Source organism: Rousettus aegyptiacus, unplaced genomic scaffold (genome assembly GCF_014176215.1).
Source record: "Rousettus aegyptiacus isolate mRouAeg1 unplaced genomic scaffold, mRouAeg1.p scaffold_m13_p_5, whole genome shotgun sequence".
Taxonomy (NCBI): domain Eukaryota; kingdom Metazoa; phylum Chordata; class Mammalia; order Chiroptera; family Pteropodidae; genus Rousettus; species Rousettus aegyptiacus.
In genome coordinates, this window is record NW_023416308.1 from 23,213,056 (window position 1) to 23,230,333 (window position 17,278).

General features: G+C 40.6%; 1 protein-coding gene across 4 annotated transcripts in view; it reads right to left on the bottom strand.

Annotated features, from left to right (window-relative positions):
• Positions 1-13,468: 13,468 nt before the first annotated feature.
• The window catches only part of LOC107521844 (protein HIRA), a 75,686-nt gene continuing 71,876 nt past the window's right edge, over positions 13,469-17,278 (bottom strand). For all 4 annotated transcript variants that reach the window (XM_016166903.2, XM_036221492.1, XM_016166906.2 and 1 more), the window contains one exon: positions 13,469-14,358. In XM_016166903.2, the coding sequence (XP_016022389.1) occupies positions 14,242-14,358 (117 nt within the window). In that variant the 3' untranslated portion in view covers positions 13,469-14,241. The remainder of the gene's footprint in view (positions 14,359-17,278) is intronic.

Below are 17,278 nucleotides of genomic sequence, written 5' to 3' on the forward strand. Positions count from 1 at the left end.
AACTAGCATCTCTACTATACTACAATGTACATTTCAAAGAATTATCAGAAATTTATCCCAATATTGTCACAGCCTACAACATACTCTATAAGCGCTAATAATGGTTGTATCATCAGAAATATCCTCTGCAAAATTAAAAATTATTTGAGATCTTATATTTGCCAGATTGACTGGCATTGCCTTTACAGATAGTAATTATATATTAATTTGATAACATTATACATTTTCATAATATAATAAATGTATTTACAGAATGTTAATTTCTAAACATTGTATAATCAATCAGATATAACATTAATAAAGTATTATATTTATTTTGTTACCTAGAATATGATACTATGCATATGGATTGTGATGTGCAAGTTTATGTTTTTACTTATGTATATTTATCCTCACTGTTACGCTTTTTAATTAATAAAATATTTTCAAGGGAAAAGCTCTCTATTACCTTTAAAGGCCCTGTTTTCTCCACATTTTACATAAGGGGTCCCGCATCATCATGTTGCATGGACCCCACAAAGTATGTACCGGTCCCCACTAAAGGTGGAGCTGTTCCAGCCCTCCTCTATGACGCTCTAGTGAGGAGAAAGGGAGTAGGGACAGAAGAGGGACCTTGTGTCAACCTCACAGAGTGCTCCAGGTTGAGCTCACTGATTCTCAGCGTCTTAACATAATACCGGTATATAGGTCTTAAAGTTTTTTCTTATGACCATGCAGAGCAGTGAGCTCCGTAGGGTTACGTGATGTTCCCAGGCTTCTGCTGGGATTCGAACCCAGGCCACCAGGCACCAGACTCCATGCGCTCAGTCACTGTGTTGTGCTGCCTTTCTGTGTTCTCTCATCCAAATAAAGGAAGCTGGGTATCTGCCCACACAGAGTGTCTTCACATGCTACAAGGGCACATCAAAACACACACGCTTCCTAAAGCGGAACTCTGATTCTGCTGCTCTGCTAGGCTACTGGTGAAGAGGAGACTGGAATTTTAAAATGCGAACAAACGATCGATTTCCCTGTGATCTACTGCCAACGAGAAGTCAAAAGCTCTCTCCATTGTAATGGGTTTCCCATGAGCTTGTCTCAGGGTGACAAACACAGAGGCTGATCCGTCCTTAGAAAATCTACTGCCTGTTCCAGGAAGTCGGTAGGAAATGAGCATCTGGCCCTTCGCCCAGGCGTACTGTCCCTACCTCCCCGGGAGGCGGTGTAGAAACTCAGTCACAGAGACGATGCAAGAATGAACACTTCGGTTCGTTCCACATTTAAGGAAAAGCTAGAAAAATGCAAAGCCTTCTTCTTTTAGTAGTCTTCTTTTAGTATCAAGAAGGAACATTTAATTTCCTAAGTCAGTCAGAACAACTACAACTACAGTAGTAAAGATGCATTTACAATCAAATTTCATATACATTTAATGGTCAGCGGTGACTCGCGCTGTTTCTGCACTAGCCGATTGCTACGTTTTAGCTGAAATAGTTTCTCCTTGAAACAGATTTTACAGATCACTTGTTTATTTAATAGACACTGTGCTTTAGAGCTGTTTTAGATTAACGTACAAATTGGACAGAAAATAGAGACTCTTCCCATATTCCCCCAGTATTCTTCTATAGTTAACATCTGAAGTTACTATGGTATATTTGTTACAATTAATGAACCAATACTGGCACATTATTGTTATTCCTTTGTTTACATTAATGTTCATCCCGGGTGTTATATAAGTCATGCGTTTCAATAATAGGTAATATCATATATCACCATTACATTATAATATTAGATTTTTAAGTGACCTTAAAAGCTCCTGTTAATCCCTCTCCCTTTTCTCCTGAGCTCCTGGAAATCACTCACCTTTTCACTGTCTCTATCATTTGACTTTCCCCAGAATATTATCTTGTTGAAATAGAAGAATGTGTAGCTCTCACAGACTTCTTTTACGTAGTAATGTACATTCAAGATTTCTTCATATTTATCATAGATATTCTTCAATTTTTTTTAACCTGTGGAAAATATTCCATTGAATAAATTCATCGAAATTTGTTTACTCATTCATGTGTCAAAAGATAGCTTGGATGTTTCCAGTTTTGTGCTATTGTGAATAGATCTATCATCAACTTTCCTGTGCATGGGTTTGCAGGTACATAATTCTTCAACTCACGTGGATAAACACGTAGGCACACACAGTTGCAAGGTTGTGCTGTAAACTGTTTTGCTTTGTAAGAATGTGGCAGAATGCACTAGTGAAACCATCTGTGTCTGCCACTTGGTTATTTGGAAGGTTATTAGTTCTTGATTCTGTTCATTTAATTACTATACATATGAGCAAGGGTTATTTATTCCATCTTAGTTGAGTTTAGTAGTTTCTGCCTTTCAAGGAATTGATTCATTTCATCTAAGCTATGGAATTTGAAGGCATAAGTTGCCCAAAATAGCCTCTAAATGTCCATGCAGTCCTTAGATCACCCCTCTGTGATCTAAGACATTAGTAATAGGTTCATCTCTCTGTTTTTTTTTTTTTTTTTTTTTACCCTTGGTAGCCTGACTGGAGGTTTATCTATCCTTTATGTTTTTTTAAGCTTTTGCTTTATATTGATTTTCATTGTTGATTTTTACTATTCAGTATCATTCATTTCTACAATAATTTTTTCCAGCTTTATTGAAATGTACTAGAAAATTATTTGCTCATACTTACATTGTACAGTTCAATGAGTTGTTTTTTCAATTATAGTTGGCATACAATAATGTATTAGTTTCCGATGTACAGCATAGTGATCAGAAATCCACATAGCTAGCAAAGTGATCACCCCACTAAATCTAGTACCTCTTTCCCCCTTATATACTTATTACATTATTAACCATCTTCCCCATGTTACACTCAACATCTCCATGTCCATTTGTACCTTTTAATCTCTTTGCCTTTTTATGCTAGCCCCTGACCCCCTCCCATCTAGTAGCCTTAGTTTTTTCCTATTCGCTTTACATTATACTACACAATTTTTCAAGTCTACTATGGTGAAAGATTATTAGCACAGTCCATCATAGAAACTGCGCCTGCCTTCTTAGAGGAACAAGGTGACACAGGCATGATTTCCTGGTCTCACTTACAGAAGTCAAGGGCTGACGGGCCCTGTAGACAGGCCTGAGAGCCACTCTTCATTGCAGAGGTGAAGCAATCGAGGTCCTGGAGAGGAGCTTAGAAGGGAGGAAAGAGTGTGTCTTAAGATCAGGCTTTATTTATCCAGCTGAGAGCAGCAGGGCCCAGAGTTCTCACCTCGACTCATCATTCTCCACTTTCTGTTCCCACAGCCACCCAACATCATGACAGCCCTTGTAACTCAAAGATCCTGTGCGGATTTTGAAGACTCCACCAGAGAGAGCAACATCTCCATGTGATTTATTTCCTCTTTCTGTCTTTTTCATTTTTTTTCTTCTTATCTGTTAGCTCTTTTTAGCTCTTCTTTATGACTCTTCCCCAGCAATTCCTTTTCTCTTTTTATGATTCTCATCCTAAGAGGCCTGGTCTCATCCAGGTGCTTGAAGTCTTGAACTGTACGTGTCTATAACATCTCCCTCCAGTTCTCCACATCCTCTCTGCAAGCATCACCCTGGCTCCTGACCCCCTCCTGCACCACTGCATCATCTCAAGCACCGCTGATTGGCCTGGGCAGGGAGCTGGGTTGGGAGTCAGAAGGGCTAGGCCCACCCTGAGGGAGAGGCCCTGTGAGGTCTGGTTCTGCCCTGAGCATCCCTCACATACTCTGGATATGCACATTTGTTCCCTTCCCCTCTGCTTTCTAGAAATTCCCTAGGAGGTGCTTCAGGAGAAGGAACAGAGAAAGCAATTCAGAAAAAAGAAGGATCCAAAGAAACACAGTGACTTGGAATGCTTGGGATGGAAAGATTAAGGCAACAAATGTCCATGTTCTTCATTGCTTCCTACCTTTTTTGTGTGTGTGTGTGTGGGGGGAGGGAACATTTTATTAAAAGCAATCAAACTGAGAGATGTAGGGTGGCCTTCATTGCATGACCATGCAAGGGATCAAGAAGATGGAAAAATCAGTGCAGGCAAATGAAGGATGTCCTGAGAACATCCTTCCTAGAGAGTATACACAGGCTGTGGGAGTTTCTAAGGTTGCTGGACCCATCACTCCACGGCCTCCTTAATCTTAGGAGAGGGCTGTCGGTTCCTGAAAGGCTGCGGTGGGAGTAACTTTAGGGCATGAAGTTCATGTTGTAATCTCTGTGAAGAGGCCTCCAGGACACAGTTGTGCCCTACCCACCTCCTCAGGTCAACAAGGGAGCATCGCTTAGCTGGAGGTTTAGCACTGGATGCCTTATCCTTGGGTATGATGAGATAGCAGGGGTGACCTGACCTACCTGACCTCAGGCTTCCTGGGAAGTGGGGAGCAGGATGGAAGTGCCCTGGGGCTCCCCCTCATGCTCAGCTCTGCAAGCCTGTAGTCCCAGCATCAAGCGAGGGACACTGAATGTGGCTTAGGTGGAGCCATGAGTTTGGAGAGGTGAAGTTTCAAGGGATCCTCTGGGAGGAGCGACCTCCGTTATCCTGTTTGATGACATCTCAGCTGTGGCGGCACTCCATCTGCACACTGGAGGTGTGGAGAGCTCAACAAAGGAACGAGGGATACCGCCAGCACTTCTGCTTGGGAGAAAGCCTCGCCTCCAGCCCTCATTCCAACAACTAAGTGTCCCCTTGTAAGTTCCCGGTGCCCCCCAAGCAGCAGACCCAGCGCTGGTGCTCAGAGCGAGAAAGTCTGTCACCACGCAACTCCGGTTGCAGACATGGCCCCTTTAAGAAGAACGTCCACAGCTGTCGACTGCCACTGCCATAGCCTCTAGCCCTCTCAGTTGCTCTGGACCTAATAGCCTTGTGTCCTCACCCCGTCCTACCTTCTCCTGTTGCAAAGTGACTTCTTATTTCTCTCCCTAGTTGTAGAGTTTGCTCATCTAGACCCAAGGTGACCCTGCTTGCTGCTTGCTCTGTGTTTCTGTCACAACTTTGATATGGTCGTAAGAGGGATGAGCAAAGCCTCTATCATCTATGTCATTGTAACTTGGGATTTTCAGGACTTAAGAGACCCTTAATTATGAGCTCAAGCCTTTCCTGCAGTTGTTCTGTACATTTTCTCTTGGGGTCATCGACTCAGGCACTGTTTCCCATCTGTGTCCTAAAGACGTCAAGAGAACAGAAGGCCTGGGCAATACTTAGGTGGTGAGGTTTGTGTGTTTTTGATATGCAGATATTTATGTGCCTGTATACTGTGACTGTGAATGTGAGTCTGTGTGAGTATGTATGTTTTCTCAGGAGATGTACCCACTCACACAATATAATACACATGTCTACCTTCTAAAGACATTTTTTTTTACCACTCCATATGTCAAAATCAACTCATTCTTTCCTCTCCGTGGTTGTATCTGGAGGTTTGTTTCTATTTCCTCTTGTCAGATGAAAGTCGTGCAGAGATGAATGGCCCAATCTTCTGGCCTCCTACATGGATCCCTAGGTTGATGCTCTGGACCACAGACCTGTACTTATTACTCAGCCGCAGGGTTATTAGTCACAGAGCAAGGGAGTTCCAGAATCTGTGGCCATACCTGGTAGTGCTAGTGTCTAATCAGCTCCCACACACAGCCCAACATGATAGGGTAGCCCCAGTGGTCACGCAGCCTAGGACAGCTAGAGTTGGATCTAGCAGCTGACTTTGGCATAATCATTGGTGTGAAAGGCACATGTAGAGTCTAGAAGCTTCTGATTAGCTCTAAGATTCTACAAGGTTGAGGTTCCAAGTAACACAGGTCAACATATGTCAGTGCTGGGGTCACTCCTCAGCCTCTGTCCCAAAGAAGTTAAGAATCAGGGAGATAACATCACAACAAAGCAGCTTCTAAATGGGATTGGAATCTAGGCCACGGGATGCAGTCACTGTCCTTTGCTGTGTTTCTATAATGTCTCGACTAAATCAAGGGATTCACCCTTAAAATTTGTCTCATGTGTTTTACGTGCACATCAAACTGCACGGTCTTCCTAAGTCTAACTTGGCTTCAGGAGGGTCTTCTGGGCAGCTGTGAATAAATCATTCCTAATTTCCCTGAGGTCTTCTGCCAGAAAGATGCCTACAGTTCTCTGTATTGTAATGCATTTCCCAGGCTGCTGTAAGGAAGAGGATGATATAAGATGACAGTAAGGTCCTCATGGTCATCTGAGGAGAAGAGAGAAGTAGGCTCAAAGAGTCCGCTTCTCACCATAAAACATGGTACATTTTATCAACAAGAGAGATGTAAATACTGTGGAAATAATGCTCACTAAATTAATTCAAGAATAATTCTTCAGTGTCCCATATTTAAGCAAGTTATGGTAGTCTGCATTTCTGACTGATTCTTTGTTTTGTTTTCTATCTCCTTTTTAAAAATTTCCCATGTCTTTGTTGAAGTTCTCACTGAGTTCATCTTTTTTCTTAAATTCATTGAGCATCCTTATAACCAGTGCTTTGAACTTTGTATCTAGGAGATTGGTTGTTTCCATTTTGTTTAGTTTTCTTCTGGAATTTGTCCTGTTCTTTCATTTGGGATATGTTTCTTTGTCTCCCCATTAAGGCTGACTACCTGTGTTTGTTTCTATGTTTATGTAAATCTTCTATGCCTTCCAGTCTGGACAGAGTGGTCTTATATAGAAGGTGTCTTGTGGGGCCTGTTAGTGCAGTCTCCCTGGTCACCTGAGCTGGGTATTCTAGGGGTATCCCCTCTATAGTATGTGCCCTCCTGTTGTAGTTGGGTCTCAATTGCTGCTGGCATGTTAGCGGGTGGTGTTGGTCCTCAGGCTGACTGGCTGTGAGGGCTGGCCATGACTACAATAGACAAGCTGCTGCGCAAGAGCTGACCTTATGGAGCAGGAGTCACTTTAGCAGGGCTGTGGTGCCAGCTGAGTCAACCCTTTGAGTGTGTCTTACGTGGAGCTGATTGGGTCATGCTCTGGTGCGGTCTGAAACTAGCCACTGGTTGTGTTGGGCTTGAAGCTCCTTGGGAGGTGTTCCAGTGCAGGCCTAAGTCAACTACTGCTTGTGCCAGGCTTTGCAGTCACTTGGTAGGAGCTACAAAGTGATCTGTGGTTGCTTGCTGCTTGTGCTGGGTTTGGAAGTGCTTGGGAGAAGGTGTGTTGCAAAATGAGATATTTCACTTGTACTGCACTTGGGATCCTTTGGAGGGCACTACGATGTGAGTGAGGCCAGCTGCCGCTTATGCTAGGCTCTTGGCTGCTTAGCTGGAACTGTATTTCGGGCCAAGACTAGCTGCCACTTATGCCAGGTTTGGGTCTACCTGCAGCCTCAACGTGGCTTCTTTATATTCTTAGTTATAGGAATTCTGTTTAGCTAGTTTTCAGACGTTTCTCAATGATGGCTGTTCTATAATTTAGTTGTAACTTTGTTGTGATCATGGCAGGAGGTGGGCACAGAGTTATCCTACTCGACTATCTTGACTGGTAATCCCCCAACAAGCAGGATCACTTCTTGTGATGAGCCGCTTCCCTCTTTATGCTTTCAAAATTCTTTATCTTTGGATTTTTATAGTTTGACTATAATGTGTGTTGGTGTGTTCGTGTGTGTGTGCACGTGTGTTTATTTTAGTTGGAATTTGTTGAGCTTTTTTGGATTCGTAGATTCTTGTTGTACACCAAATTTGGTAAGCTCTCTGTCGTTATTTTCTCATGTATTTTCTCCTCCTTTGTCACCCTTCTCCTTGTGTGATTCCCAAAATGCACATGTTGGATTGCTTGACAGTGTCCCACAGGTCACTTAGGATTTGTTCATTTTTCTCTATCCTGATTTCTTTCTGTTCCTCAGACTCAATAATTTCAATGGTCTTATTTTAAAGTTCGCTGATTCTTCTGCCTGCTCAAATCTGCTTTTGAATCCTTCTAGTGAATTTTTCATTTCACTTTTTAGTTTGGAATTCCTTTTGGTTCTTTTTTATATTTTTACCTCTTTATTTGTATTCTTATTTTGCTTACAAATCATTTTCCTCTCCTTTTCTGTGTCTTCCTTTAGCTTTTTGAGCATCCTTAATAAAGTTGTTTGTAAAGTTTTGTCCGGTAAGTCTGATGTCTGAGGTTCCTCACAGACGGTTTATAACAATTAATTTTGTTCCTTTAATGGCCAAACTTTCCTCTTTCTTTTTATGCTTGTGACTTTGTTGTTGAAAACTGGACATTTGAATTTCATAATGTGGTAACTCTGGATATTAGGTTATTCCCACTCTCCAGAACTGGGTTTCTTTTTTAATTGTTAAAGGGCATCTCTATACTGGAGACTAGCCTGAGATGAAAACTTGAGATCTCCTCAGCTCTTTTCTGAGTCTTTATGTTTCCCTGGGCATGCATGGTGGCTTTCTAAATTCCCCTATGTACACGTTTGACTTTGTATATCCTAATCCTTAAATTTCAGACTCTCAAAAGGGGGAAAAGAAAAAAGAAAAAAGTACCCAAGGGGCTATTTTTAAATCCTATGGAAGTCTTTTCAGCTGGCAAAGTTTAAAACTGTGCTAAAAAACTGAAATTGATCAAAATTAGCTGTAATTTACTGACCAAGCTTTCCTTGGGAAGCTGCAACCATTCGAATAGATTCTAGAGTTCCAAAATGCTTATAAGAGACAGTTTCTGCCAGTATAATTTTCACCTAGGTGGAGAGACAGGTAGAAGACTAGCAGTAGAACTCACATTTTTCTCAAGTACATACACAACATTCTCTAGCTTAGATCACATAACAGATCACAAAACAAGTCTTACCAAATTTAAGAAGACTGACTAAAATCATAACAAGAATCTTTCCTGATCACAATGGTATGAAACTAGAAATCAGTAGTAGGAAAGCTAGAAAATTCACAAATATGTGGAAATTAAACAACATACTCCTTAACAACCACTGGGTTAGAGAATAAATCAAAAAGGAAATTTAAAAAATGACAAATGAAAATGGAAACACGACATACCAAAACCATGCAATGCAGCAAAAGTAGTTCTAAGAGGAAAGTTTATAAAGATTAATGCATGCATTAAGAAAAACAAAATCTCAAATAAACAACATAACTTTATAACTCAAGGAACTAGATAAAGAAGTACAAACCAAACCCAAAATTATCAGAAGTAAGGAAATAATAAAGATCGGAACAGCAATAAACGAAATATAGACCTAAAAATAGGGGGGAAAAATCACTAAAACTAAGAGCTGGATTTTTGAAAGGATAAAATTGGCAAACTTTTAGCTAAAGTAAGGAAAGAGAAGTCTCAAATAAAATCGAATAAAATAGACATTACAGCAGATACCATAGAAATACAAAGATTCATAAAAGACTACTATAAATAATTATACACCAAAAAATATTGAATAACCTATAAGAAATGATTAATTCCTACAAACATACAATCTGATAAGACTAAACCATGAAGAAAGAGAAAATATGAACAGATCAATAATGGGTAAGGAGATTGAGTCAATAATTTAAAAATCTCTCGACAAAGAAAAACCCAGGACCGGATGAATTCCCTGATGAATTCTGCCAAACATTTAAATGAGAATTAATACTATCCTCAACCTCTTCCAAAGAGTTGAAGAGGTGAAAACATTCTCACATTCATTTTACAAGGCCAGAATTACCCTGATACCAAGCCAGATAAGGACACTACAAGAAAAGAAAATTACAAATTATTAACCCTGGTGAACGAAATGTAAAAATTAACAAAATATTAGCAAACTGAATTTGACAGTGTATTAAAAGGATCATCCATCATGATCAAGTGGAATTTATCCCTGGGATGCAAAGATGGTTCAACATACACAAATCAATAATTGTGTTATACCACATTAATGGAATAATAATAAAACTCATGATCATTTTGATAGATGTAGAAAATCATTTGACAAAATATAACATTACTTTATGATAAAAACCCTGATTGGGTATAGAAGGAACACACCTCACCCTAATAAATGCCATATGTTACAAGCCCACAGCTCAATGATATCATACTCAATGATGAAAGGTTGAAAGCTTTTCCATTATGATCAGGAACAAGATCCACCACTCCTATTCAACATAGTACTGAAAGTCCTAGCCAGAGTCATTGGTGATATAATCTTGTATATAGAAACTCCTAAAGACCATCAAACGGCTGTTATAACTAATCTACAAATTAAGTAAAGTTTTGGTATACAAAATTGACATATATAAGTCAGTTGTGTTTCTATACACTAACAACAAAATATCTGAAAAAGAAATAATGAAAACTGTTCAATTTATAATATCTTCCAAAAAAATAAATTTAACCAAGAAAGTGAAATACTGAGCTCAGCAAAGCTGTTTTTCTTTTTTTAAAGGGCAATATAAGACATCCTTGTAGTGGTGAAATGTTCTGTATCTTTAAAAACAAAACAACAACAAAAACCTAGTTGTAGAATGCCTGGGTCCTACAGTGTTTAACTTTACAAGGGACTACCAAAATGTTAATCAGTGACTGTGATATTTTGTGTTCTTGGTAGCAATGTATAAAAGTTCCAGTTGCTCCACATTTTCCCCAAAACTCAGTATTGTGTATATATATTTTAATGTGCACATACATATTTTTAAAAAAATTTCAGCCATTCTAATAAATATGTGTTATTATATCATTGTGGTTTTAATTTGCATTTTCTAAATAACTAACGATAATGAACATCTTTTCATGTATTTTATTTGCCATCCATTTACCTTTCGTGACATGTCCTAAGCTTAAAATAAATTATAAAAGAACAAAAATTAAATTTCACAAAAATTAGAAACTTAAATCAACACACAAATAAAATTTAAGGATGAAGAACAATCTGGAGAAAGTATTTGCCATATATGTGAGAAGAGATGATGGGAAGAGATGATGGATTTTGCTTTCTCTTGAGTGTACCTGCTGCATGTATATACAACCTCCCACTGTACCAACCTAATTTTTAGGGCTCTGACTCCTCACATATGTTCTGGAGGCTGACGCTGGCAGATACCCAAGGTGATTGGGTCAGAGCTTTGAGAGGCAGGGAGTCTCAGCTCAGGAAGATATGGGCTGGGATTCCCAATAGTCTACTTGCAAATGAAGTTAGCAGACACAGGTACTGGGAAGGTGTGGAGCATCAGTGGACAGCGATAGAGAGGAAAGCAGGCATTAGGGGTAGGGGTGAGGAAAAAACAGACTGTGGCACCAGGGATAGTTGGAAGAGGGTAGGGCATTTGGTGCCATCATTTCTTCAAGTATTTTTTTCTGTCAACCCCTTCTCTCTCCTGAGTACTTCAGTTGCTTGTATATTAAGCTACTTTATATTGTTCCATGGTTTACTAGTGCTATTTTCTTTTCTTTCCCTTTTTCTGGATTGGTTCTGTTTTTACAGTATTTTTATTGCTATGCTATTCATTAATTTTTTCTCCTGCAGTGTCTAATCTGCCATTAATCCTATCCCATGCAGTTTTTTCATCTCCATGTTATAGTTTTCATTTCTAGAAGTTTGATTATGACTTTTTTATTATGGTCTTCTATGTCTTGTTAACTTTTGAATATAAGAAATAGTGTTATAATAACCATATAAATGTCCTCTGCTAATTCTGATATCTGTAAATTCTGGGTCAATTTCAATCAGTCGGTCAGATTTATTATTCTTATTTTGGATTGTGTTCCTACTTCTTTGTATGCCTGGTAATCTTTGTTTGGAGGCCAGAGATTTTGAACTTTTTCTTGTTGGATGTTGCATGCTTTTGAATTCTTATAAATCCTCTTGAACTTTGCAATGTAATTAATTACTTGGAACAGTTGATTTTTTTGGGCCTTGGTTTTATTCTTCGTTAAATAGATCTGGAGTAGTGCTCTAATTATTTTCCAATACTGAGGCAAGACTTCCTGAGTACTCTACCCCAAGCCTCTGAGTCATTAGTTTTCCCAGTCTGGTTGGGTAGGAACAGACACTATTCCCAGCCCTGGGTGATAACTAGGCAATTTTCACTCTAATCCTTTCAGTTGGTTCTTTGCCTGGTCTTGGTCGTTTCTTCACGCGCATACACTGATCAGTACTCAGACAAATACACAAAGGTGTTCCCTCCACCAAGCTTCAGGGTTCTCTCCCCGTGGAGCTTTCTCCACTCTGGTATTCTGTCCTGTGAATTCTAGCTTGATCTCCCTGGGTTCTCAGCTTCATTTGTTCAACTCAAGTAGTTGGCTGGGCTTTACCTTAGGTCCCCCACCACCTTTGGAAACTCTCTCCAGGTAGTAAGCTGGTGCAGTTGTAGGGCTTGTCTTGTTTGTTTTCCATCTCTCAAGGATCACCATGCTTTGTGTTCTGATACCTAGTGTCTTGAGACCATTGTTTCATGTATTTTGACTGGCTCCTTTGGTTGTTTCAGGCAAGAGGGTCAATTTGGTCCATTACTCATCTAGGCTGGAAGCAGAAGTCTCCAACTTTCTGTTTCTTGTCTTCCTTTCCTCTCCAAATAGTATAAAAACACTGATTGACAAAGTTTTCTTCAACAGAGAATTTGCTAAGCACCAGGTTTTGCCTACATGGTCCCAGGTAGTTCTCACAACCATGCAAGTTTTCTTAACCTCATCTCCATTTGACAGCTGAAAAGCGAGAGCCAGATTTTTGCTGGTTTGGACCACAGACAGGCCTGTCAGTCCTGCAGCTTTGTACATCTGGTGGCTCCAAAGTTCTCAATGCCTCACTGCTAGGGGAGCTGCCTTACCCACAGAGCATCTCTGACTCCTCACTCCTTTAAGAAAAGCTCATGATGCAGCCTGGCTTTTGAGGTGTCCGTGCCCACATGCAGGCTGTGTGTGGCATGCCATATGTGCCTGGGTCTCATCCGGCCACCGGACTTCTGAGTGACACAGGCAGTGGAATGGCCACTAGGCAGAGAAGTAGCCAGAGAGGAGATGTCAGTAGCCAGAGTCATCTAAGCCTTCTGATTGCAATTCCAGGCCTCCCTTCCCTGACACAGCTGGCAGAGAGATGACGAAGAGGTCCAGGATCCTGGGGTAAAGGTACTCAGATGCCAAAACAGTTTTCTTAAAAAAGAAACTCTAGCTTCCAGATAATTCTTCAGAAAACATTAGTCCGTACATACTGATTTCATTTCATTAAATTGGCAAGTTAGCTACAGCCCTTGGTGCCCAAGCATGATTAGGGACCTGGGCACAGCACAGCCAGAACCAAAGACCTCAGCACTTGGCCTGGCAGAAGACACATGCAAGGTAGCCTGTCTGCTACCCCAAGTTCTGCCTGAGGTGCTACATGACAGGGGTAGTAAAATGAATTTCTGCATGGAGGGCCCAGAGCAGAATTAGATAACATCAAAGACATATTCTGGCTCCAATGTTCCATCATCACCCATTTCAGGAGAGGGATCCGCAGTAGGGGGAGGAAGGTGGAAGTTAGAAGGAAAAAGGCAGGAGAAGCCAGGATGATTTGGTATCCAATGCGTGTTCATTTATTTTACACTTACAAAAGAAATTGCCCACCCTCTGCCCCATCCCCCAAAAAAGTCTCTTTTTACAAACATTTAAAAATTAAAACCAAATGAAGATAGACAAGTTAATTTCAGTACAATTATTTTTCAATGTAGCTGTCATAATTAGAGTTTAAATTTCCTACAAGTAACCAATGTCCCAGTGACTTATAGGTAAATCCTGATTATTGGCCAAAAGGAAAATTCCATATTACAAGTTAGCAAATTCTAGTACAAAAATAGTCCGTGTATTGGAATAGCCTTTCCTTTTACATAGGTCTCGAGTCAGTCTACTGACTGCATAATACACTAAAGTTTCAGGGTTCTCTCTTTCACAAATGGCTCATTCGTCATAGCTGAAGCAGCACAGTGCCTGCAGTGGCAGGGGCTAGTGTCCACCTCGGGACCGTGCTGGAGACGACAGGCCTGGGAGTGCCTCACTGACCCCATGGCAGCAGTGCAGAGCCCCAGCCCCTGCTCCGCACGGGAGTCCTGGAGGGAGGGATGAGTTGTGGGCAGAGCTGCCCCCTTCCAAGGGAGCAGCGACAAGCCCAGGACACAGGGGAAGTCTACCCAGGAAGCTGGGCTGGCACTGGTACAGGACAGCCCACATCATGCCAGTGTCTCCTCGTCCTACTGTAGCCTGACGAGGTGAGAGGCGGCCCTGCGCACCATCAGCAGCGAGAGTGTGCCCCTGCCCTAGCTGTAGCCAGGGCAGGTGTGAGCAGGCTACTTGTCCCTCAGGATGTCGAGCTGTTCCTGACACTCGGTGAAGAGGCGCTGGAAGCGGAGGTTCTGCCCGATGACTGGCAGCAGCTCCTTCAGCAGCTCCCTCTTCCGCAGACCCTGTGGACACAGGAGTGACAGCTGAGTACAAGTGTCAGTGAGGAGACCCTGACTGTGGGGGGCTTTCCTGGCCTGAAAGAGACCCTTGTGTCTACCCATCTGACCCCCAGGCACCCCTTGGAGAAACGATGGATGAGAAAAATTTCTCTGCATGCTGGGAGGGCTGAAAGGCTGAGCTGGGGTGTGAGGGGTGGAGTGGCAGAGGATGGGGAAGGGACACAGTATAAGGATATAGGAGAAAATTGAGGGTAGGTTCTGCTCCTCTGTGTTCCCTAGGTCTGCTGGAAAAGTCACCACTGGCCTTCTACTGCACTGATTAGTGGCCACAGTAGCTTGGCCGTCCAGGGCAGGATGAAAGTAGGATATCAGGGCAGAGGGTCAGATGGATGGCTACCAGGAAGGGCTGCTCCCTCATGCAAATGCTCTCCAGGGGCTTGAGGTCAAGCCCAGGGTGAGGAGGCACCTGGAGACAATGATTGACTTTGCTTTTACAGTCTTGGGCTCTCTGCCCTTGGCTCTTGCCCATGCCTCCTCCATGCATGGATGCACTGGCACCAAGGTTGGCCTGGGCCCTTCTGTAACATGCACTGACAGGCGGGGTCTCCACTGCACAGAACCCTGAGAAGCACAGTTGCTACAAAGGGAAAGCCAAAAACCAACAATACTGACCAATGGAAGAGAAGGCTGAAGATGTTAAAATAAGTATGGCAACAAGATAAGGAATTACATAAAAGAACAAAGTATAGATATCAAGTTTGAGCAACACAGTGGTTGAAAGAGATAGAATTAGCAGGAGAATGAACACTACTAAGACCAAGTCAGAGTGAGGTCAGGTGGAGGAGCAGCTCATGCTCGAGCAGGGAGGCACACAGAGAGGAAATTCTAAGAGGAGAAACTGTATAGGATAAGTAAAGGCAGATGGAGGGTGGCAAATGGGTCCAACATCTATATAATGAGTCTCACAGGAGAGAAGGAAATATCTGAAGAAATAATATGGACAGATTTCTCATAATTAAAGAAAAATGAATCACCTTAGTTGAATGGCCTCCATCAAGTGCTGATGAAGTAAGATATGGGAAAACATATTAAGATACATTAGAATGAAATATACAGAACTTGTGGATATCAAAGAGAGAAAAATTATGAAAATTTCTAAATAACAAGAACATATCACCTACAAAGAAAGAGACACCAAGATTCACAATAAAGCAGTATTTTTAATATAATGGGGGAAAAAACCCTCATAATCTACTTTTTTATTCAACCAAATAGCCATTCATATAAGAAGGTATAATAAAAAAATATTGTTAGGCTTGCAAGGCCTCAGGTTTGCCACAGGTAGGATTCACCCTGAAAATTTTCTGGAGGAAAAACTCAAAGTAAGAAGAAATACACAGAGATGATGCTATAAGAAATATGGAAAGTAATGTGATCAACCCTCTTGCTAAACTTTATGTTGGTCTTAAAAAAACAAACAAACAAGGAAACAAAAAATGTAAATGGTTTGAACTTGTGATGAAAAAGCAGCTTATCAGATTTCAAAAAGCCAGCCCCATGATGTTCACAAGAAATACACAAACATAATAGATACAGAAATAGTGAAAGTTAACGATGGAGAACAATATATTAGTAAATTTTTAAAAAGAAAGCTTGCGATTTATAATTATCAGACAAAGTAAGACTTTCAGACAAAAACATCATTAGAGAAAGTCAAGAGAGAGGGACAAAACCACCATCACAGGGAGATTTTAATATACATTCAATTAGTGATGAGTCAGAAAGGCAAAAATCTGCAGATTCAGGTAATTCTAACCGAACATTTAGTAAACATGACCTAATGGACATATTCAGAATGAGGCTCCCACAACTAGAAAACACATTCTTCTTTGGCACACATGGTAATATGAAAAACTGCTCTAAAAGCAAACCTCAACAAAATAATAGGTGTTGTGTAGATTGTGGCTTGGCAGGGGCTAAATCCATCCTACCTCCTCTTTTTATAAATAACTTTATCCAAATGCAGCCACACTTGCCTATTATTTATATAGTATGCTACAACAGCAGAGTTGAGTAGTTGCAACAGAGGTCATGTCAGTTTGCAAAACCCTAAGTGTTTACTCTCTGGTACCTTATAGAAAAAATGTGCCAACCGCTGAGGTGGGACAGGACCTGCCCCTGCACCTGATATAGATCATGTTCTCTGACTAAAACACAACTGAATAAAACTCATGGATAAAATAATTAAGTTAATTATTAGTATATTGAAAATTAAAAATGATTTACAAGTGAATGGAAATAAAACATCGAATACTGCAAAACTGGAGGGTTGCGGCAAACAGAGGGCTTATAATAGGAACACGTTCAAACACAAAACAGCTTATATTAGAGAATACGAAAGAGTGACGCCAATGACCCAAGAGTCTGATCTAAGGTACTGGGGTAGGGAAGAGGGGGAAGATATCAGAAAAAACATTTTTAAAAAGCAGAAGGAAAATGATAATAAAAAATTGAAAACAAACATTCAATAGAACAGATGAATAAAGAAAAAAATCAGTTTTTGGAAAACACTAAAAAAGACAAATCTCTAGCAAGATTAATCAAGGAACAGAAAAGAAGGTCAAAGAAATCAATGTTAGGACCACACAAGAGAGATAACTGCAGATATAGAAGAGATAAAAAGATACAGTCAGTACTACCAACAACCAATGAATTTGAACATTTATAGAATACAGACTAATTCCTAGAAAAATATAATTTCTTTAAACTGCCTCAGAAAGAAGTAGAAAATAGGAGTTAAATCTCACCTCAAAGAAACCATCAGGTATACTACATTTTTAAACTTATGTTTAAGAAACTTCCAAGAAACAGATTTTTCCAATCTTATACAAACTCACAAAAAAGAGGAATTACCCCCACATAT